The sequence below is a fragment of the Acinonyx jubatus genome, chromosome B2 (genome assembly GCF_027475565.1).
Source record: "Acinonyx jubatus isolate Ajub_Pintada_27869175 chromosome B2, VMU_Ajub_asm_v1.0, whole genome shotgun sequence".
Taxonomy (NCBI): domain Eukaryota; kingdom Metazoa; phylum Chordata; class Mammalia; order Carnivora; family Felidae; genus Acinonyx; species Acinonyx jubatus.
In genome coordinates this window covers 1,971,442-1,995,158 of record NC_069385.1, presented here as the reverse complement: position 1 = coordinate 1,995,158, position 23,717 = coordinate 1,971,442, and the positions used below count along the sequence as shown (strand labels likewise).

The following is a 23,717-nucleotide window of genomic DNA, read 5'->3' as shown; positions in this document are numbered from 1 at the left end:
GGCTGTGTTTTTTTTTTTTTTAATGCTTCGCATGTAGTTGGAGGCACCAGCAATGGAAAGAAAGCAGTGCGTTCTGTCTGCTGCCCTTTTTACCACGGGGTTGGATGGTTACCTGTTAGGGTTAGCGTGGCTTGGCTGCAGGCGAGGAGACGGACCTCACGTAAATGCTGGACACGGTGAGCAGAAAAGTGAATCCGTGCGCTCAGCCTGTTTAGAACAAACGGTTCTGGGTAGCTTGAGCAAGAGGAGATTTGGGGCTGCCCTGGTGAGTTTTTACTGGTTTGGAGAAGAAGGCCAGTTGATTATCAATTTCATTGATTAAGATACTGGTAAAACATTTAAAGGCAAATCTCCACCTTTAATCCTGTGTTCTTTGCATTGGCTCTCTAGTAACTTAAAATAGCTGTCTCTGGTTTTGTGGGGGTTTTTGTTGTATTGGCTTTTTTGGTCTATTGTTTCCGATAAATACTAAAATTTTGTTTCAGAGTTGTCGTTAAATCCACCCGAAGTGTTTCATTGCCACGGCAGTCATCCTTGTGGATGATATTTCTCAGGCAGAGGTTTATGCAAAGGTAAATATACACCTTTAGGAAAGAACCTTGCTTTCCTGTCGGGAAGAATAAAGAAAGGGAACAGCTGACGTATCTTCTGCCTTTCACGCAGATTGTTGTGGCGAGAGTGCACAGCGCAGGGACCGTGCAGGTTAAAGTCACAGGACCTGCCGTCCTACCTGCTCCAAACAGAGGTTTCTTCCTTGAAAACATGCTGCTCGCAAGTAGGCACTTCTTTAGAGAATGGAGGACCCACAGTAGTGTGTTTTCGTTTTAAATATTGTTGTCTCGGGTAATTTGCATAAAGATTTTTTTTAAGGAAACATTGGTCTGTGTAAAATTGTAGCTGTATTAGTCTGCAACATTATCAGAACGTCAGTCCAGTGATCGAGACTTGATAGTTATTTCTCACAGGTGTAAAGTTTTGTTCCAGAGCTCTTACCAGTAAACCAAAGCTGGAAGAATCGGATACTGTTACTGGAACTTTTGACTCAAATCTGTTTTTAATTTTACACGTGAAGCATCATATTAGAGACTGAGGGAGGGCCTAGAACCATGAATGAGGTCCCTCGGGAAAGCTCCCATTCAAATGGGACCTCTGACGGCTGGTTCTTTATGGAGTTTACTCCTCAAAACAAGCTTCTTACTTTCAGATCATAATCAAGGAAATTTGAGCTCACACGTGTCAGATAAGTCACTCAGATACAGCTCTTCGGCTGAGATGCCAGCTGTTTTGTGCCCTGAGGCGAACCCCCAGGTGCCCGGCGCCCTGTGCGCTGGGCAGGCTCGTGGGCTCCTAGACGAGGTGGAGCAGGCGCCTGCGCGGCGTGGGCTCCTTTCTTCTCTTCGCCGTTTCTCCCGGAACTCCTCCTCCTGCGCTTGTCATGAAGGAGAAGAGTCCTGTGTTCCTCCTTCCCGTGGTGGAGTGAGTGTTGAAACTGGCGGGGCTGCAGAGCTTGGGTTTAAAGCTCAGGTTTTCCGGGGCAGCTCCTGGGTAGCTCTGCCCTCGGGGAGCTGTGTGGTTACAGTTTACACACCCCCCCCGTCTGGGGAACCTTCTTTTTCAACCCCTTGATAAGGTATCTCATTCACGTTGGAGGTATTAAATGCTGAGCTCTTAGTGTTGGGCATATGGTTGCCCTTAATATACGTTACTATTAGTTGTTAATTTGGTCGTTATATGCAGAAGTCTTAGGTTCAAGAACTTGGTTTTATCAGTTTTCTGGGGTCTGAAAATTCTGTGGACTTAGTCACAGAAGGGAAGCACTGTGCGAAGGGGAGGGCTAGAGGGAGAGCCAGAATTAGGCTCCGTGAGGGGTGTGGACGCAGGGCTCCTGTCTCACCATCTCGTGAACTGGGAGATTATGACTTAGAAATCAAGAGCTAGATGCTTAACTGAGCCACTAGCCGCCCCTCAGAGTTAATCTCGACTAGCGCTTACCTAGTGAATTTAAAGGTGGTTTTAGTAGGCCACTTTATTTAGGCTTGGTAGAACCTGGAAACTTGTTTCTTTAAAAACATCAACGGAAATCCTAGTTCTTTGCAGGTGGAAGTGCCGTTACTTGCTGGATTTCTACCCTTGAGTTTACTCTTTTTTTCCCCATTTACTTCAATGTTTTATGTGCGATCAGTAGTTGAACCACGTTGATAATGGAGACTTGTATGTCCACTTTTTTCCCTATAAACAGTAGTAATCCCTCTATAAGGGATTTTCTTGAGGGTGAGGGACCTCCTCCTCCCCGTGCTCGTCGGTACATCCTTGTTCCCTTTGTGCTCTTGCCCAGTTGGGTGTTCCTTCCCAAATCTTTCATTTCTGGTAGTTGGGAAAGGGGTGCTTCCTGTCTTTGGGATCCGTAGGTACATCTGTCGGTTTTAGTCTTGTCACAAATGATGGAAACTATCCTGTTAGCAAAGTGATTGGGTGGGAGGTGAATTTGCCTGGTGGTCTTGCTTCGTCTATAGAGCAGGAGCCCCTGGAAGAGCTGGATGGTTTTGCCGGCTCCTGTCGGAGACTGTGGCTGTAGGGTAAAGACGATCTCGGAGTGGTGGCGACTGGAGCGCCAGAACCCTGGGGTAAACACGGGACTCCCGTAATAACGACTTAACATCTGTACAGCTAAATACAGTCAGTAATTGTTGTTTTCTGACGTCTGAGGAGGTGGTGGACGGGGAGAGTAGACCCAGAAGTGGAAATTGTGGCTTGAGTGGAGAGAGGCCGGGAGCTGAGGAGGACTGGGGCCGCCGAGTAACGGCAGGTGCTTAGCACCACCGGGCACTTGGCGAGGGTGGGTTGTTACGAATACTAACCGGTACTTACACAGACTCACAGTTGAGGACCATCTTGCACGCGCGTGGTTACTTTACAAAGGTGTTGGGGATTGCCAGAGTAACACCAGAGACGGAGAAGAGCATTTAAAGAGGATACTGCTCAACATTCTCTGCTGCTTGACCAGGCTGGACAGAGAAGCAGTTTATCATTTGGAGAGACCAAAGCAGACCTGATAGAGCTCCCATTTTGCTAACTCATAAAGCTGTTTTCAGTCTCCCTTCCATAATCATGGCCTGTGGTTCCGTGGCATTCTTTTATTTTTTTTTATTTTTCTTAATTTTTTTTTTAACACATGCTCGCTTTCTCTGGATTTTCCCCTGGGGCAGTGGGAAATGGGGAATTAACTACTGCCTAGTGTTCGGACGGGGCCTGAGCAAGTACAGTAAAGCTTCGGGGCTATAAATAGGCCTTATTGTCTTGTTTTCTGTTTTAATTTTCATCCAGGTTATATAGTTAACCACAGTTTAATATCCCGTAATTGTTAAAATTACTAGGTCATCGTTAATTAGTGAAGAATTAAGTGAGCAGGTCGGGAGGATAGAAAAGCTTACTTGTGATGGGCTTGGAGCCCATAGAAAAGCCATCGCCAGGAGTAAAGCTGAGGAGTGACCTGATCGGACTTTTAACAAAATTGTGGGTGGATTCTAGATGTATTTTGACGGTGGAATGACTTGATGTGCCAGTGTGGAAGGCGAGAAGAGGGAAGAATTGTCAGTGGTGCTGAGGGCAGTGAGGGCAGACGAGGTGGAATGCTGCTTGGAAGTTTGTTTGGAGCTGTGCTTTTCTTGTGTTCGGGGAAACAGTGGGGTACACAGGAGCGCAGGACCTTGCCCCCTTGTATCCCCAGGTCCAGTGTCCCCCATGTTCTCTGATGTAGTGGTTCAGCCTGTGGGATACGAACCGCTGAGTCTTGGGTTATAGCAGAGGGCCTGGAAGCTGACAGGAGTTTCACTGAAATAACCTGCATTTTAATTGACCAGAAAGGGAAAAGAAGTCACGGGAACGGGCATCCTGTAGTTGCACAGCTCCAGCTCCAGACCACGTTACAGTTCCCTTGCTTGTAAGACCCACCGTGTTTATCTCGAGAAGTCCGGTTTTGAGAAAAACCGTGTTCATTGATTTTGGGCAGTAGTTCATATGAAAATTAGTTTCGATTCTGCAAAGGCTAAGAGTTTCCATCCATTCACTTTCATGTTAGAATTGGGGCTAACATTTTTCCTTTGTGGTTTGAGTCGTCCCTTCATTTAGGCTTTATGATTTGGAGGCTGGACGGGACCTCAGGGATTGCTAGGCATGGACTTTGGGGATCTGTGGGTCTGGATTTTAACTGTGATTTGCTGCATAACTGGGCAAGATCCTTAAACTTTGTGTTTCAATGACCGAGTCTTGAAAACAGAGTTTAGTAGTGAATCTGCTAACCCGCGTCCTTCTAAAGACACAGCCAAGTAGCGCGTGTCGGGGTGTGCCTGGCACTGGCTGGAGACTCATTAATATTAGCTGTCGTTGACGTCAGCTGCTCCACGGCCACTGTCGTATACGTGAGACCAGTAAGGCGCAGGTTGTAAATAACTTGTCCCAAGTCACGTGATTCAGTTTGAAGCCTAAACCCTGTCTCTCCGTTTCTGTCTCAGATGTTTGCAGTAATGAAACATCTTTTAAGGATGGTGAATGACTTTTTATTCTAGAAATTGAATCTTATTTTAGAATGTTTTTCCTTTCTGTTTTCCTTTAGGATTTGGAGTTTCATGGCGTAATGAGATTTTATTTTCAAGATAAAGCTGCTGGAAACTTTGCAACAAAATGCATTCGGGTCTCTAGTACGGCCACCACGCAAGACGTGATCGAGACGCTGGCAGAGAAATTCCGCCCTGACATGCGGATGCTGTCGTCCCCCAAGTACTCCCTCTACGAAGTTCACGTCAGCGGAGGTCAGTGTGCACACACGGGGTACTGGCGGGGTAGCCTCTGCTGTGTAGACAACTTCTGAACCACTCCTGTGTGCAGAGCGCATCTCTGTCACAGCATTGCTTTGCCGCTGGCCCTTCTCTTCCTGGGGACGTTGGGGGGTGTTTGTGCGTCTGCGAAACGTTCAGACAGGATCCCGGGAATTAGATTTGGTGGAAGTTAGGATGGATGTATCGTACACTTATTTTCTTCAAAGAACTAGCGTGACGTTTCATCGTTAAAACTCGCCAGTGGATCTAGGCGCCCATACACGTTGATGAAACCGTATGTTACTTGCTTTTGGAGAGCTAGTTCACGTAACTTTTTTTTTTTTTTTTTTTTTAACTTTTTAATGTTTGTTTTCGAGAGCGAAAGTGAGCATGAGTCGGGGAGGGGCAGAGAGAGAGAGAGAGGAAGACACAGAATCAGAAGCAGGCTCCATGCTCTGAGCTGTCAGCACAGAGCCCGACAACGGGGCTTGAATCCAGGAACGGTGAGATCATGACCTGAGCCAAAGTCGGACGCTTAACTGACTGAGCCACCCAGGTGCCCCTCCTGTAACTTTTATGTATAGATTATGATACTACAATTTAATCCGGTTAAAATATTATGGGCATGAATCCTCAATCTTACAAAAATGAGTATTTTTGTAATGTGAGATTGTATATTTTCCTTATTTGGAATACTTAGGGTATCTTGGGGAAACTTATGTAGTCATTTCTCCTTGTTTTAATGTTTGAAATTTTTGAAAATATCCTACATATGAGATGGCAATTTAAGTTGGACTGATTAGAAATGTAGAAATTTGGGGTGCCTGGGTGGCTCGGTTGAGCATCCGACTCGGTTTTGGCTCAGGTCATGATCTCACAGTTCATGGGTTCGAGCCCCGTGTTGGGCTCTGCGCTGAGTATGGAGCCTTCTTGGGATTCTCCCCCCCTTCCCCCCCCCCGCCCCAACCCCCCTCTCTGGCTCTCGTGTGTGTGCTTGCTCACTCTTCAAAAACAAACATTAGAGATGTAGAAATTTATACATTTTTTAATGAGTGCTGTGGAAATATTGAGTCCCCTATAAAATATATTGTGTCTCCTCTCTCTGCCCCTCCCCTGCTCATGCTCTCTCAAAAATAGATGTAAAAAATTTTTTTAAAAATACAGATTCCAATTAATGCAACAACTAAAGGATTACATATATAGCAGAAACCCAATTTAAATACCTGTTAAATTCCATCCAGAAATACTCTTTGAACATGCGTTATTTGTCTTGACTTCAAAATTGCAGCTTTCTTTGTATATTTGAAATAGGGTAAGAATTGTTGTACTGCATGGAATTCAGGTATGACCAAACACTTTTCCCTTGGAGAGTAGGAGATACAGGCCGTATTTGTTTGTTACTCTTTCAACATTATGAGGACATCCCACTACATAAGCCACACCAAAGCTAGATTTGATGATAGAGGATAACCTTAATTTTGGATGGTTTTTCTGAGGTTGAATTTTTCCTTTAGCTCAGAATCACTATAACTAGGTTGTTGAGAAGAAACTACAACTTTTTCCTTAAAATTTTCTTTAATTAAAAAGTAAACTGTGTTGCGGTAAGGAGGTGAAAACTCGGCGAAGGTGCCTGGAGGCGGTCTCCTCTGTACCCGCGGTGAGCGGCGCACCGGGACCGTGTGGCTCTGGCCATCCGCACCCCTGCACTCGGAGCAGCGGGCTCCCTCTGTGCCCCTGACGCCAGGAGGAGCCCTCTGTCCGCGCTCTGTGCTTTCACGTCCTAGAGCCCTAGGGGCGTCGGGGGCGGGGCTCGTTTCATTGAGTAGTTAGATTCAGACAAGTTGTGGACTGTTTATGCGCTAACAACTTGGTACGTGTTTGGAAAATAGTGCACAGAAAATGAAAGGAAAAGTACAATTTTCATTCCATTTTTAATGACCGTTCTTGCCTGATGGGGTTTGTGTGCCTCTGGCCCCTGGGTGGGGAGCGGGGCCCTCAATCCCTCTCGGGGCAGGTCTGGGGTGCTGCCGGGGGAGGGACCGTGCGGCCTGTTATGCACGCGGGCTGCCTGCGGCGGGTGTGACTTGTTCCCCTGAAAACTGAAAAGGCTCCTCAGTGAGTGTGCAGAGAGCCTTGGTGCATGTTTGGAGACCACCGCTCCCGAGGGCTGAGTTCTGGGCCCAACGCGCACATCCATCACCAGGGAAACTCCACCGTTACCCTTTTTGTGGGTAGGATTCCTTGGTGAACTCAATTGGAAAATACTTTTCCAAAAATTGTGCTGTTTTAAAACAAACAAACAAAAACCACTGAGGCAGAAAGGTGTCTTCAAGTTACAAAGTTGTAGTAGGGACCCTGACTGTACTTCCGTTTCCTGGTTTGCCACACGCACGTTAGAATGGCTCACCCTTGTTTTGTTTTACTTTTATGATTTAGACTTGATTGTTGTTAAAACTAGCTCTCTAAAAAACGCACGTGAAGGATTTTGATATAGTACAAATCTTGCGACAAGAAAAACTGGGTAATTTTGGTTTGTAGCATCAGTTTCAAACTTCTTGATCCAGTCCCTCATTTATTGCCCTGATTTTTCATCTCTCATTTTTTCAGCTCATAAAACAAATTAGAACTTATTATTTCTGTATTCTTATAATCTGCTTGCGTATAGTACTTACTAAAAGTCTTTATCAGTCTCTGTTTTAAGTCTGTCCTGTTGACTCCTGCTTCCTTGACCACAGTACTTCTTCAGCTGGCCTCTGTCTCCTGTGTTTGCTAAAGACCTGCTTGCAGGCTGTGGTAGGTGGTCCGGGTGAGCGGGCTCTGCAGGAAGCCCCTCTGTGGGCCCCGGGACTTATTAGAACTCAAGCGAGAAGGAACACGCTAAACGTAGTGGCACGCTGTCGGAACCGAGGGACGGGACGGTGGCTTCTCTAGGTGACCTGAGGGCTGGGTGGCGAGCGTGGGAGGATCGGAAGGAGCCAGGAAGGCGAGCACCACGGTCACTCGCTCCCGGGCCTGCGAGGAGCTGTCACGGAGGTCAGCGGAACTTTGTGTCCTCTTAACGTTACTCTCTTAGCCTCCAGCTGCATAGGAGATGGTTTACAGAGGGAGGCTTCGCGGAGCCCTCTATTTTCTTCTAGTTTGTGTGCATTTCTCTTTTCCCAACTGGATTCTAAATGTTGTAAGGAAATTATCCCTGGTCAGTGTTTGGCATTGGGTACATGGTAGTATGTGTTCTAGTACCAGCACAATAGTAGATCATTAAAACTCCCGCTTGCTATTTTGGGTTACATTTCAGCCTGTTAGTACTGGTGGTAATGAGGGATTTTATTACCTTATAAGGGAGGAAATGAAACGTATGTCAGAACGTTTTATTAGCTAGTGCTGTTAAGTAACCATGACTTAATTTTTTTTCATTTCATTATTTGAAGAAGAAAGAAGATTGGATGTAGATGAGAAACCCCTTGTTGTGCAGTTGAATTGGAATAAAGACGATCGAGAGGGCAGGTTCGTTCTTAAGAATGAGAACGATGCCCTTCCTCCTAAGGTACGTTCCGTCCAGGTCTCGTGCTGACCGTGTCCTGGGCCCAGGGTTGCCGAAACACACATGTCATGTGAATGTGATAAGGGCTTCACTTTTTGCTTCTCTTCTTAAATGACCTGAATGACCCTTCGTGCAGAAGAAAATGTAAACAGAACCCTGCTTCTCTGTTTCATCCTGTTTCACTGAATAATGCCTAATGTTGCCCTTTACTTTTCCAAAGAAGCATTAGGTCAGCTTTTGTTATTAAGAGATTTAATGATGAAGTAACCACCAGTTTAGTTTTGTTTTGTTTTGTTTTTACCAAGTTATAAAGTCCAAATCTGTTTTAATAAAAATCAGAAGGGAAAGTAAAGTTTTAATAACCTATTTATTTATGTGTGAATTTTCAGGTACAACTTCATAAGGTACAGTGAAAACCTTTTCCGTGTTGTATGTAGACTTTCTTGGGTTAACGTAATTGAGTGATTCTAAAACCTTCTCAGGCAGTAGGTGTCCGGAGCTCCTGTGCTGTTGGTTGTTTTCCATGGAACACTATGGAATAGGGGTCAAGCTGGAAAATAACGATAATTTCTGTGTGAAACAAAGTGGTAGCAAACGCAGAGGTCAAGAACACTTAGAGAAAAGTCCCCAACAGGTTGGGACACGAGTGCCATTACTCCCTTTTGGAAACGAGAGTTTCTTGGTGTCGTGACGCGGGTGCTCCATGTTGAGGAGTGTTCTTGGCCTTTCTTGTTCTCTGCTCTAGTGCTTGTTGCTTTTGTAGCAGATTCTTGTGAAGTAATAACGGGCATCTCTCTTCTTTCTTCTCTGGCCCGTGTTTTATTTCATCTCTGCACCGTGACCTCAGCTGAGTGCCCCGCTGTAGGCCAGAGAGGCTCATTCGTGGGCACCCGAGCCCTTGTTCGGGTGAGGACAGCACGGGCGTAGCTGGTGGCAAGGATGGGGCGCCAGCGTCGATGAAGCGGAGGGCAGTTTAGTTCCCAGTACAGGAACCTTTCTTGGCTAGTCTCGAATGTTCACAGTCGACCTGTTAATTAGATAAAAAAAACTTTTGTCTCTGTGTCATCTGCTCGCAGGCCAAGTTGTAAATTAAGAGTAAGCAAGCAAATAAGATCTGGAAAAGAAGATACAGAGTTTTGCACAAACAGTGCTTAGTTTTGCATCCAAAAAGCCAGTTTCTTATGGCTACTCCTATATTTGTTTTAAGGTTAGAAAAATCACGTATGAAGTAGATAGTGATTTAAACACTTAGCTATTTCTGTATTTTGATTAGGTTCCTTTTTTTTTTTTTTAAGTAACTTAAAATTATGTGTAACTTAAATTTTATTTATTGAAAATCTGGTTTCCTGAGTCCCACTCCGGTTTTCTTTACTGGGTTTGGTTTTCCGTTTGCTTGCTTGCTTGCTTGCTTGCATATTCATTTTGAATTGAGGTAAAAGATACACGTGGTGAAATGCGGAGATCTTGAACGTGTAAGTTTTGATAAATACACGCCTGTAGCCGTCAGCCCAGTCAAGATAAAGAACCTCTCCATCCCCCAGACCTTTCCTTGTCTCAGGAGCTGGGTTTTGGCTGTAATCAAGAGGAAGTCAGCTAGGCCAGAGAGTGCTTTCTGTGATTCTGTGCCGACAGCTGCCTTAGTGATGATGTTACTTTTATCAGAAGGCTCAAAGCAATGGACCTGAAAAGCAGGAGAAAGAAGGTGTTATCCAGAACTTCAAGAGAACTCTCTCCAAGAAAGAGAAGAAGGAGAAAAAGAAGAGAGAGAAAGAGGCAGTGAGGCAGGCATCTGAGAAAGATGATCGGCCTTTCCAAGGGGATGACCTGTAAGTAATTCTGGAAACATCTCCGTCTCTGTCCTATTTAATGAAGCAGACCTTGTTAAATTACCAGATAAACTGTGAGAAGGACAAGCGTCAGTTAAGAAATGAGCTTGGGTGCTTGGCTCTTCTGTGCTGAGGGGAGCTGAGGGGTCTCCCCTAACCAGGTTCCTGGCTGGCAGGGGCAGACCCCTCTCCCCGGGTTTGCTAATCTCAGGTAATCAACCTGCTGAACAGTATTGTTCTTAGCATACTATTGTCAGTGTTTTCTTCATTTTGGGCCTTTCGTTTCTGGGTGGTTTGGTGTTTTTTTTTTAATTTTTTTTTTTAACGTTTATTTATTTTTGAGACAGAGCATGAACAGGGGAGGGGCAGAGAGAGAGGGAGACACAGAATCGGAAGCAGGCTCCAGGCTCTGAGCCATCAGCCCAGAGCCTGACGCGGGGCTTGAACTCATGGACCGTGAGATCGTGACCTGAGCTGAAGTCGGACGCTTAACCGACTGAGCCACCTAGGCGCCCCGGCAGTGGTTTCTTAAATACACTGAACACCTCATCAGGGGTTGGCAGGACCAGTGAGAAGAGCAGCTGTGCCTTTTTTTTTTTTTTTTTAACATTTGAGAGCGAGACCAAGTGTGAGTGGAGTCAGGGCAGAGAGAGACAGAGACACAGAATCTGAAGCAGGCTCCAGGCTCTGAGCTGTCAGCACAGAGCCTGATGTGGGGCTTGAACTCATGAACCGTGAGATCATGATCTGAGCCTAAGTTGGATGCTTAACCGACTGAGCCACCCAGGTGCCCTGCAGCTGTGCCCTTTTAAGGTTCAGCTGCACTGTGTTGTTGGCTCCGGCCCCACCACTTCCCCGACTAAAGGAATTTGAGCTTCTGACCTCAGAGCTGATGGAATAAGGGAGATCCTTGCATTTTGATTATAACAGAAAAGACACCTCAGAAGATACTGACCTTTCCCCTTAGGTGCAAGATCTTGGTGGAGACCCGTCAGTTTTCACATTAGCTGGCCCTTCATGTAGCCGTCAGGGTATCATGGTCCCTCTTAGGTCCCTCCTCGCCTCCGTGGTGCCTGCATCATGGCCTCTGTGCTGTTCTATTGCTGAAGTAACAGGTGTTCATTTTAGAAAGTCAGAACACAGATTTTTCGGAAAGGGGGAGAGAGTCACCTGTCGTCCCAGGAGCCGAGAAGGTGCTTTGTCTGGTGCGCAAATATGTACACTTCATACGTTTATGTAGAGTTTTTAAATGGAATCAGAGGCTTTTGAAACTAGAGCTTTCCACATGACCTCTTTCCACTAAAATCTATCACATAAATACATACATCTATTCCTAAGTATATATTTTCACAAAAATGTAAAGTAATTTAAATGATTATGTAGTAGTCTGTCCTGCAGTGTTTCCCAAAACTGATTTCATCAGCCCTCTTTGTTTTGTACTTGTAGGTAGTTCACAGGGTTTGTTGGTGTTACAAGTAACTCTTGTGACCGTCCTTGCTCACAACTCCGGGGACTCATCCTTAAGGAGCACTCAGGAAGAGCGGCTCAGGGACAGCCCGGGACACGTACGTGGCCAGGCTGCTCCTGGAGGCATCTTCCACAGCCCACGAGCCTCCTCGCTTCCTCCTACTCTCTCTCTTCACAGTGCACAATACCTCGAGAAACTCCAGTTTATTTTGTCATTAACAGCGTAGCTGTCTTTCCACGCATCACTAACCATTTACTCACTAACCATTTACCTTGTGTTGTAGCAACTTCTCCAAGTCTGTCTTTGTTGTTTGATACTAAGTATTCTGTATATATTGCGAATTATTAACCATTTGTTAATGATGTTTAGAGTGGAATTGAGCCCATTTTGGATTGCATCAAAGTGGGTTTATATCTTAATCTGTCAGACAGCAAGGCCTGTGTAATGAACATGAGCTGTTGAGTATAGTATTACCTACACAGTAGGGCTCTGTTTAGCATAGTTACACAATAGAAATTGTTTATGTTGCTTATACATGAAAAATATCAAGAGGAAAGTTTGAAAATTACGCTACGGTTTGTCCTATCCAATTAGCTTCGTTTATGGAGTAATCCATTGTTTGTGTTAAGAAAATGAGCTGCTTAAGGGCACCTTGGGTGGCTCAGTTGATTAAGTGTCCAACTCTTGATTTTTGGCTCAGTTCAGGATCTCATGGTCGTGGGGTTGAGCCCTGAGGCGGGCTCTGCTCTTAGCGTGGAGGAACCTGCTTAGAATTCTGTCTTCCTCTTGCTCTGTCCCTCCCCTGCTTGTGTGCTCATGCATGCGTGCTCATGCTCGCTCTCTCAAAATTTAAAAAGAAAATGAGCTACTTAAAATGATTTAAGTTCAATTTGGTTGATTCAAAGCTTGATTGTTTAATGATTAAAAAAAATTTTTTTTAACGTTTATTTATTTTTGAGAGACAGAGACAGCACGAGCAGGGGAAGGGCAGAGAGAGCGGGAGACACAGAATCTGAAGCAGGCCCCGGGGTGTCAGCACAGAGCCCGACACAGGGTTCTAAGTCACAAACTGCAAGATCGTGACCTGAGCCGAAGTGGGACGCTCAACCGACAGGATTAAAAATGACCTCTTAAAGTGTATTTATCGAAATCGAGTCTTTTATCCGCCTTACCTGAATATGCAGTTTTCAAAAACTCTGCCCTCTGGACAGTTGATTGCTTGTCGGAGGAGCCGCTGGGGCAATTTTCTTAGGAAAATTTACCTTCAAGAAAGTGAATGTTAAATCTTTTAGTTCAAAAATCATGCTATTAGAGTTCAAGATTTACTATAATTTTAAGAGCCTTTTACTAAAAGTATATTCAGTTCTTTATTTCTTGTGGTTGGAATGTTTGTCACTCATTTGGTCTATTTTTAGGAAAACACTGGTGGAAATTGCAGACGTGTGTAATTTGCACATTTTTCTTCTAGCCTGGTTAGCGAATGCACAGCAATTGGGCTACTACGTAAACTCGCTATAAGATCTTAATGATCCGTTTCTCCTCCGTGTACTAGCTTGCGTCGAGAGGGACCGGGTTGTCCACAGTCCCGATCGATGGGCACCAGGTACCAGTGCGTGCAGACCCTGGCCTGCTGCGGGGCGATCCGGGGAGCACCTGCCGCCGTCACCGCTGTGTGACTGCGGCGGAGCGGTTCCCGTGCGACCCTGAGCGGACACCGCTGGCGCCTCTTTTTCTTGCAGCGAGAATTCCCGACTGGCCGCCGAGGTTTACAAAGACATGCCCGAGACCAGCTTCACTCGCACGATCTCCAACCCCGAGGTGGTCATGAAGCGCCGGCGGCAGCAGAAGCTGGAGAGGCGGATGCAGGAGTTTCGGAGCTCGGACGGGCGGCCGGACTCAGGTGCGCGTGCGCGGGGGGGGGGGGGGGGGGGGGCGCCTCCTTCCGAGCCGTGTGCTGCGCGCCGCGCCGCCGGGTCGCTCTGCTCTGCCTCGGGCGGTTAGCGATGGGTCCGATTAGGCCCTCCTCCCCGGTGCAGCTCTTGTTTTAAATTCTTGGGTTCTGGAAACTTTCGAGTATGTACAACACAAGAGAGAGATGCAGCGAACCCCCCGTGGGCCTGTTACCCGGCCTCCGCCCTCGACCGCCCCGGCCTCCTCTCTGCTCCCACATCGGCGCCGCTTCGCAGATTTCTCGGTATTTCATCCTCTATGTCCGTGCACTTTCCCGAAGGTGAAGGTTCCTGGGAAATAGAAAGGAACCACGGCACTGTTGTCCCTTACCGAAGCCTTGAGGGCAAGTCCCCCAGGGCCTCAGACTGTCTGGTCGTCGTTGGCTTCTTCCTGACAGCCTCCGATGATCCCTCCCTGGCGTGGGATCCAGATAGCACCTGCAGGTGGCACCTGGTGGGGCTGGCGTTCCTTCTGCGATTCCCTTTCCTCTTGTCTGTCCTCCTGCTTCTCGTCCTTACTGGTGTGCGGTGGAGACCCGGGTTATTTGTCTTGGGGATTTTGCCGACTGCATCCAGGTTTACCCTGGTTTTCCTCCGGCTCTGCTTCCTTGGTTAGGGGAGGAGGTGGGGTAGGTTTTTGGGGGGAGAGGGAGCGGGGCGGAAATACCTCCCGTACCAGCATCCACAGGTGAGCAGTGGTTGTGAGCTTTTTAACGAATTCGTGGGGTTAAAAGTTGTCAGTGCCTTTCCGTCTGTTGCAGTTACTGTCCTTACTGGTTCTTGAATTGTCACTTTGAGACAGCAAGGGTCTCTTCCACCTGGCACCTGAGGCTTTGACGTGTCCCTGGTGGTCTTGGGGAGTCTCCCTGCGTGACAGGACACCGAGGCTCACCTTGGGAACGTGCTGCCCCAGACTAGGAAGGTGGCTGTTTCTCTTACAAATGCTCGCTGTTTCTGGTTGCTCGGAGAACTCCCTGGTGCTGCTTAGTGTTTGCTCGCCCCCCTCTTCAGTGGACAGAGCTAGCTGACCTCTAGTACGTGTTTCTTACTGCTTCAGTTTCAGACAATCTAGCCTTTCTTAGGATAAATTCTCTCCACCTGACACCAATAATGTATAATTGTTTTATTTTGACATTACGATTTATTACAGGAAAAAGCAACGTGATACTGTTATTAGCAACAGTGTGATTGTGAAAAAATTTGAAGCTTCTTGGGAAACTTGCTTGTGAGTGTATCTTGTAAGGTGATATTGTCAAATAACTAACTAGTTTGGGTAAATATCTATCTAGTGTGTGATTGCTAGATCATAGGGAAGTTCTGTTTTTAACTTTTTTTTATTTTTGAGAGCGAGAGACACACAGGGTGTAAGCCAGGGAAGGGCAGAGAGGGAGACAGAATCCGAAGCAGGCTCCAGGCTCCGAGCTGTCAGCACAGAGCCCGATGTGGGGCTTGAACTCATGAACCACGAGATCGTGACCTGAGCCGAAGTTGGACGCTTAACCAGGCGCCCCTACTTTTAACTTCTTAAGGAACCCGCATAGTCTCCCAGAGTGGCTGCACCAGTTTGCATTCCCACCAACAGTGCGTGCATAAGGGTCCCTCTTTCTCCCCATCCTCGCCAATACCTGTTGTTTCTTGGGTTATTAATTTTAGTCATCCTGACAGGTGTGAGATGGTATCTCATCATGGTTTTGATCTGTGTTTCCCTGGTGATGAGTGATGTTGAGCATCTTTTCGTGTGTCAGCCATCTGGATATCTTCTTTGGAAGATAAAAAAACAACAACACAGCTATTTGAAGGGGCACATCCCCCCCAGTGTTTCTAGCAGCACTGTCAACAACAGCCAAACTATGGAAAGAGCCCACGTGTCTGCTGACCGATGAATGGATAAAGAAAATGTAGCGTGTATATATACAGGGGAATGTTATTCGGTGATGAGAAAGAATGAAATCTTGCCGTTTGCAACAACATATGATACCAATACCATATGATTTCACTTGTGGAATTTAAGAAGAAAACAGATGAACGTATGGGAAGGGGAGAAGAGAAAGAGGGAGGCAAACCCTAAGAGACTCTTAAGGATAGAGAAACCGAGGCAAGTGGGTGGGGGATGGGCACTGAGGAGGGCACTTGTTGGGATGAGCACTGGGTGTTGCATGTAAGTGATGAAGCACTAAATTCTACCTCTGAAGCCAGTGTTACCAAATATGTTAACTAACTAGAATTTAAATAATCTGAAAAGAGAAAAAATTACTGTGTTTGGAAATTACCTATTTGATTCCTCTCCATATTGACTTATATTTTATTTTGTTTCTGATTTTAGAGGTTTGCTTCTTAAAAATGTAATGTGCTTTAATAATTCCTAAGGCAGATGTACCCAGCATGGTGTGTGTGTGTGTGTATGCATTTTATTTTTTAATTTTTTCTTTTAACATTTATTATTGAGAGAGACAGAGCACAGGCAGGGGAGGGGCGGAGAGAGAGGGAGATACAGAATCCAAAGCAGGCTCCAGGCTCCGAGCTGTCAGCACAGAGCCCGACGCGAGGCTCAAACTCGCGAACCGTGAGATCATGACCTGAGCTGAAGTTGGACGCTCAACCGACTGAGCCAGCCAGGCGCCCCTCAGAGAGCTTTTAACTCCGCCTAGGCTTCAAATTGGAGTGGTGACTGTGGGAGCAGAGTAGAAGTTGGATCTGAGGGAGTCGCGTTGGAAGTGGGCGCCTGCTGTTCGCGGGGGACCCGTCTCTGAGCGCGGCCACTGAGAGCGAAGGGGTGCACCAGGTTCCTAAGAGGTGGAGTTATCAGACCCAGAGCAGACTGGATTCTACTTGGGAGGGGAGGCATTCTGGATAACGCCCGTTTTCCTGGGATGGGTGTTGCTGCTCTGGAACGAGAGGACGTTTGTGAGCGGAAGATAGGTTTTGCTGAGGTGCCGGTGTGATTGGGGGGCTGTTTTGAGCTGGAAGGGCAGTGTGTCTAGACCAGGCACTGGGCAGCAGTGTCCCATAGAGGGAGAGAGTTGGGGAGTAATTTATGGTTGCCAGGTAATGTCACTGGGCGTGGGTGAGATTCTTTTTGTAGAAAGTATGTAGGTAATGGGAAGACTTAAGAGAAGGCCGCTGTTAAGAGGACTGGGCAGTGAAAGGAGAAAACGAAGCAAAACAGTCTCCAAGGAATTAGGAAAACTAGCAGAACATCTAAGAAGTAGAGCTTTAGAGGGATGGGGGTAGAAGGAATAGTTTTCTATCCAGACTTCCAGGAGACACTGAAAACCTAAATATTGTTAGCAAAATAGCTGTGGTTAACATTAACCAGTCAAATATATTAAGTTCAGCTATTTTGTTTGTCTTTAATAAATGACTTAGAAAAATATGTTCTCAGGACACCTGGGTGGCTTATTGGCTAAGCGTCTGGCTTAGGTCATGATCTCAAGGTTTGTGGGATCAAGCCGCACATTGGGCTCAGTGCCGAATATGGAGACTGCTTGAGATTCTCTCTCCCTCTGCTCCTTTGCCTGGCTTGCACTCTGTCTTTAAAAAAATTATAATAAAACGAGGTAGAATTGACAAACAGCATTGTTAGTTTCAGGTATACACTGTAATGATTCAACCCTTTTATACACTGCAAAGTGATTACATAATGTGACTAGTCGCGGGGGTGGGGGGTGCTTAGTTGGTTAAACATCTGAGTTTTGATTTCAGCTTAGGTCATGATCTCATGGTTTGTGGGGTTGAGCCCCACCTGGGGTTCTGTGCTGACAGTGTGGAACCTGCTGGGGATATTTTCTCTCTCTCTTTCTCTTCCTCTCCCCTGCTTGCGCACACTCTGTCAAAATAAACTTAAAAAAAAAACAAAAATGTATTCTCGTAACCTGTCCTGTCGGTAGAAGCTGTGGGATGTGGTCACGTGCGGGTGAGTGTAACGAGAGTGACCGTTCAGTCTATTACTTCCCTGTCTTGTCAGCCCTCGGTTGACAGTTTGCCCCCTCGGTTCTGATGACTGAACTCCCTTCACGGCCCATCGGACTCGGCCCGTAGGAAGCTTCCCCCCTGGGCTTTGTAAAGCACGGTTAAGCACTCAGGCGCGCTCTGTGGTGTCCTCCGAGGAGCTGGCCCGGAAGCGTCCCGTGCGTCTCAGGTAGCTGATGCGTGGCACAGGGCACGAGCACCAGTTACAGCCACGGATTTCTTACTGCGACACCGTCGGCGACCGTGTGGGAATTCTCCCGCCTCGGCGTCCTCACGACCCGTGTTGGGAGTGCCAGCTGTGACCGGGGTCCCGCACTTGGGGTCCTGGAGAGGCGTGGGCCTCCGTGTGCTCGTCTCCAGTCCTGCCTTCATCAGAGACCGAAACGTACATTGATGCAAATGGGTTTTAGTCCATTATACTGAGCTGCTCCACTCCTCCTCCTCAGCACGGAGGGTGGTGCCTGCCTCTGTGACAAAGACACCGTGTTGTGGTGTTAGGCTTATAAACCGGAAACTGTTTGAATTAGACCCTCTCAACACTCAGTACCCTGAAACCAAGTTAGATGTAGACGGATAAACGGATGCCAAAAGTAACCCATCCAGTAGTGAAATTTGGCCACGTGAGCCTGAGTTTTCCAGCTGCCTCATCGTGGCGTGTCGCTTAGAAGAAATGCTGCTCGAAACTGTGTATCTGTAGGAGCCCTACTGAGTCTTGAAAATGGTTTTCTGGGAAGCCCCGACCTTAGGTTTTTTCAGACAAAAAGTGTTTGATTCTCTGCAGTCTGTACCTTGGGGTTGCAAAGTACTTGTTTAGACTTCAAGCAGATGCCACGTTTTTCAGAAAAACTAGATTTCTGACCACGTGCATGTTTTGGTAGCCTCCTAAGGGAGGGCACAAGGCCCCCTCATCAGCTTTCAGAACAGGAGTTCTGGTTTGCTCCTTGGTTGTCTGATGGGCACAGTCCGGACAGGTTGCCTGTGTCTGCAAAATGGTTCTTACTCGTTCTCTTGTACGTGTTTTCCTTATAAATTACCCCGAATGTGCCTTTGGTGGCAGGGCACGATGAAGTCAGAAGGGAGCACCTTGGGCTAGTGGAGCACGCGCTTTAACAGCTGGCCTCCCTGCTGGGACGGCGTCCCCCTCTGCGGCTCTGCTTCAGCCGGAAGCCCGGCCGCTTAGGAGAGCACCGGTGGCATTGTGCCCGCCTCCCGACGTGGCACAGGCACACGTGCAACTGAGGCCTTCCGGTGGCTCCCACTTCAGCTAGAGTAAAACCCAGGCCCTCGCGATCATGGTTTGCGAAGTCCCACGTGGTCTGGCCTCGGTCAGCCTGACTGCATTTTCCCTGCCTTCCCTCGGGTGCATCTCTGGCCAGTGAGCCTTCCGGACCTGTGCCAGCTGAAGGCCTTAGCACCTGCTCGCCCCGTGCCCAGAGAGCTCCTCAGGTGGCCGCGAGGTCGCTGCCGCTGGCCATCCAGGGCTCATGGCAGGTGTCCATCTTCGAGAAGGCTTAACAGTCCCACGAGCTCAGGAAGCTCTTGGTTACGGTCTTTCTTACCACCGTGCTTGTGTTTTTCACAACGCGTGCCGCCATCTTAGGTTTTCTTGTCGCTCTTTCCCCCCACCCCCTGCACCCCACACCTAGAGTAGAAGCTCTTTGAAGGCCAGGACACTGGACTGTTCATGGCTGCGTCCTCAGCATCGGAACACGGGCCTCTGTGAGTTCGCGTGTGCTAAATTGTTGACAGGCAGCACTGTCCGAACACCGTGGAGTTTCTTCCTTTTCTCATCTTTGAACCATGGTGAAAATGGGTTCATCGTTATGAGAACTACTTGGGCTTGAAGAGGGAACGGGATCCGTTCTGTCGCACAGGACTAGTCCGCATACAGTGCTACTGGATCAGCAGGTGACTGTTGACGTGTGCTGTCTAACAGGAAATGAGTCTGGAATTAGGAACACAGATTTCATCGTTGCGTTTGTTACAACCGGAACTTAGATGCCCTTTTTTAAAGTGATCATAAACGTTAGCTGTCTCGGTTACTGGGATAAAATAAAGGAGTGCTCAAGGATGTCTGAATTTTTTTTTCAGGTGGAACACTGAGAATTTATGCAGATAGCTTAAAACCGAACATTCCCTACAAGACAATCCTGCTGTCCACCACGGATCCTGCTGACTTTGCTGTGGCCGAGGCTCTAGAGAAATACGGTCTGGAGAGGGAGAACCCTAAAGATTACTGCATCGCCCGCGTAAGTGACTACCCAGCCAGAACTTACCGGTGCTACATATGCCGGCACCTCTCGTTCAAGTGGCAAGATAGCCTTTGAGTGAAGTTCAGTGTAGGCTGGTTTTCTTCGCACTGTATCATTCAAAATGTAATACGTGGAAACCCTGTGTTAAATCCCCCTTCTGTTACACAAGTAATACGTGTTCTTATTATAAGAAAAAGTGTAAAAAGGTGAAAACAATAAAGTCACCCATAGTTCTAATACCAAAGGATAACCACTGTCCACGCTTTTATATGCACGTAGCTTTGGTTCTTATTTTGTGTACATAGGTGACTTCGTGTTTTTTCACGATGTCGTCTTAAGGTTTTCACTGAGATACCTCGTGAGGGTCCCACTCTTAAGTGGACTCCAGTTTGCTGTTCTAACGAGCGTTCGGTCGGTGTGTTTAGTAGCCGGACTGTCTTGGAGATAAAGCCTGCATCTCTCACCCTGGTACTCAGAGACCATGAGATGCTTTTCCTCACAGCTGAGTGGCTGACACCAAGTGAGATCAAGCAGGTTTTCTCTCCTGAGGCAGACTGCTTGGAAAGTTCTTAACCCTTGAGTCAGTCTCGAGGAAATGCTGACTTCTTCATTACCGGGATTTCTCTGGCAAAATCGCCTCCTGGCAGTGGATTTTCAGAAGAAATAAATCCCTTCCTTTCCCCATCTTAGCAGTTGATTACGAAACCGTGATGTATTACTTGCCCTAGTGCCCCCGCCGCACAAGATGACTGGGGAGTAAGTAGAGGCAGTAACCGTGCGCATTTAAAGTCTGCGGTGTCCCCAGTACCGACCCCCCACCCCAGGAACACCCCTTCACCTTCGAAAGTCCCTTACCCCGTCTCCAGCCCAGATAGTGCTCTCTGTCACTTAGTTTCATGTACTAGAACTGCACATAAACGGTGTCGTGTAGCAAGCGGTCTTTCTGCCTGCTTTCCTCCACTGGGCACCGGGAGCTCGGGGTCGGCCGCGTGCTTGGGCGTGTCTACACTGGCTTCCTTCCGGTTGCTGAGTAGTATTTCGTTATATGGATGGTTTGCGGTGCTTTCACCCGCTTACCTGCTGACGGACATTTGGGTTGTTCCCGGCGTTGGGTTTTGGGCGGTTGCGGTCAGGCTGCTCTGAGCACGTGTGTGCAGGTGTCCTCACAGACCTGTTTTCTTAAGTAAATGCTGGGCGGCAGGTGTATGTGTAACTTTTTAGGAAACTTTGAAACTGTTTTCCAAAGCAATTAAATCACGTTGTGGTTGCTTTACTTCCTCATTTGTGTTTGATACTGTCAATTATTTTAAGAATCGGCCATTCTGGGGCGCCCGGGGGGCTCTGTCGGTCGGGCGTCCGACTTATGCTCGGGCCGTGATCTCGCGGTTCGTGGGTTCGAGCCCCGCGTCGGGCTCTGTGCTGATGGCTCGGAGGCTGAAGCCTGGAGCCCGCTTCGGATTCTGTGTCTCCCTCTCTCTCTGCCCCTGCCCCGCTCACGCTCTGTCTCTCAAAAGTAAATACTTTTGAGAGACAAAAAAAGAATCAGCCTTTCTGATAGCGAATAATGGGATGTCCGTGTGGCAAACGGTTTTAATTTCCCTCTTGATAGTTCTGTGTTAAGTCCTTTGTAGGATACATGTGTTGTGAATATTTTTTCCCCAGTCTGTGGCTTGGTTTGCCCTTTCATTTTTTTAATGATGCCCTTTAGAGAATACATTTTTTTTTTTTTAAGCCTTCGATTATTTTTGTGTTCTCTGTGAGAATTTACCTCTTTTGAGGTTGCAAACAGTTTCCTCCTGAAGTTTTGTACTTTAGTTTTTACGTTTTGGTCTCTGTTCCATTTCAAGTTAGCGTCTATATGTTGGTGTGAGATCAGGGCAGGTGTTCATTTTTTCCGGTGCAGATAATTGGTTGACCCAGCACCATTTGTTAAAAGGACTTTCTTTTTTTCCCCGTTGAGTGCTTTAACGTCTTTGCTGAAAATCAATTGGCCGTATGTGTGTGTGGTTCTATTTCTGGAGTCTGTTAATCTGTATTTTATCTTTTTGTGAACACCACACTGTATCGATAACTAGATTGATAATAAGTCTTAAAATCAGGTAAATAAGTCCCAATTTTGTTTTTGCTTTTATTTTTTCTAATATTTATTTTTGAGAGACAGCACACATGTGCGTGAGTGGGGAGGGGCAGAGAGAGAGAGGGAGACGCAGAATCTGAAGCAAGCTCCAGGCTCCCGGCTGTCAGCACGGAGCCCGACGCAGGGCTTGAACCCATGAGCTGTCAGATCATGACCTGAGCCAAAGCTGGATATTTAACAGACCGAGCCACTCAGGGGCCCCTGTTTTTGTTTTTAAAAATTGCTTCAGTTATTCTGTATTATTTATGTTTCTGAATAAATTTCAGAATCAGCTTGTCCATTTCTGCACAGAACCCGCTGGAGTTGTGACTGGATTTGCATGGACTCTAGATAAGTCAGGGGACACCCTGTCCTCAGTCTCCAGTCTTCTAGGCTGTGGACAGAGTGCACCTCTGTGTGTGTGATCTCTGTGCTCCCAGTAGGATTTTGTAGTGCTCAGAGTAGAGGTCTCAGACCTCTTTTATTAGCTAGATTGAATTAAGTAAAAGAGTTTGTTGAGTTTTATGCCTTTTAATTTTGTTGAAAAGCTAAGAAGTTATATTCAGTTGGAAAAACTGTTTGGTAGATTTGTAGTTTGATAAATATAGTTGAATTGTCAGCTGAAAATAGATGAGAGAACAGGTTTTTTTCCCCATTAAAATGACAACAAAGAAATAAAAACCTGTGTAAGTGCTCAAGAACGAAGAGAATGAGAGGAGAGATGGCGGAAGATAGGGTTGTGAGTGAATTTCTGAAGAAGCAGGTGACAGGTGTCCTGCTCATTGGGCCGCAGAAAGCCTACGGAGAGAACCCGCCAGGGAGGAGCTTGCTAGTGCCCATGTCACGAGCCCACGCGGACCCAGGAATGAGTTGCTTTAGCACTTCCCGAGTCCACATTGAAAGCGGAGCTAAATCATATTGAGTTGAAAGTTTCCAGAAGCAGTGGACTCCACCAGATTTCCTTCCCATTCCAACTGCTGTCTCTTGTCTCCGTGTGAAGGCTGTGGTCGACCTGATGGGGAGGAGGCCTTGTGTTTGGGGGTAACGGGCACACAGGGCACAGCAAGGGTCTTGACTGAAAGTTGGAGGGTGGAGCGGAAGCCTCTGCCCAGGATGCTGACGGCCAGAAGATTTAAGGACTTCTCCCAGAAGGCACTCTCTGGCCACGTGAGAAGGATGTGTATGCAAACTGACCTGTGGAAGCGCTAGTCCAGTAACCTCACTCAGGCCTCCTGGCAGGAATCCTCGTGCATACATACGTACGTACGGCCCTCACCTTGAGCTCTCTCGTGACTCACTGTTGAACGTGAACGGATGGCCAAGGTTCAACAGACACTGAAACACCTTTGAGACCAAAGACCAACCCAAACAGGCAAAAGAACACAGATAAGACAGAAAGCAGACAGAAGTGTTCAAAAACCGAGAACTCGGACAACAAGGAAGACCGTGTATCTGTGGAATAAGACCAAATAAGTCCTGTAAGAAGGGACACTCAGACCTTAGAAGTTTATAAATGTAAGCAAATAAGGGATAGGAGAAAAGTATCAGTAAAAGGGGTGAAAGATAAAGGTAAGGAAACATGCCAAGTGTAGAACAAAACGAAAAGATCAGAAAGTTAGATCTGCAGTAGAATACCTAACACTTACCTAAAGGAGGGTCAGATAGAGAAAGCAAGAGGACGTGGGGAGAGAGAGGTTACCAAAGAAATGTACTAGAATATCTCCCAGAACAGGAGGGTTTGAGTTGCTGGTTTGAAAAGGCCCACTGAATGATGGTACAGTT

At 47.0% G+C, this 23,717-nt stretch overlaps 1 protein-coding gene across 24 annotated transcripts in view; it reads left to right on the top strand.

The window, feature by feature from the left end:
• AFDN (afadin, adherens junction formation factor) overlaps positions 1-23,717 on the top strand; it is a 140,742-nt gene that overhangs the window by 31,501 nt on the left and 85,524 nt on the right. For 15 of the 24 annotated variants that reach the window (XM_053221962.1, XM_053221964.1, XM_053221960.1 and 12 more), the window contains exons 2-6: positions 4,613-4,808; positions 8,243-8,358; positions 10,018-10,181; positions 13,389-13,549; positions 19,659-19,816. In XM_053221962.1, the coding sequence (XP_053077937.1) occupies positions 4,613-4,808; positions 8,243-8,358; positions 10,018-10,181; positions 13,389-13,549; positions 19,659-19,816 (795 nt within the window). The remainder of the gene's footprint in view (positions 1-4,612; positions 4,809-8,242; positions 8,359-10,017; positions 10,182-13,388; positions 13,550-19,658; positions 19,817-23,717) is intronic. The other 9 variants (XM_053221958.1, XM_053221979.1, XM_053221977.1 and 6 more) reach the window with 3 other exon arrangements.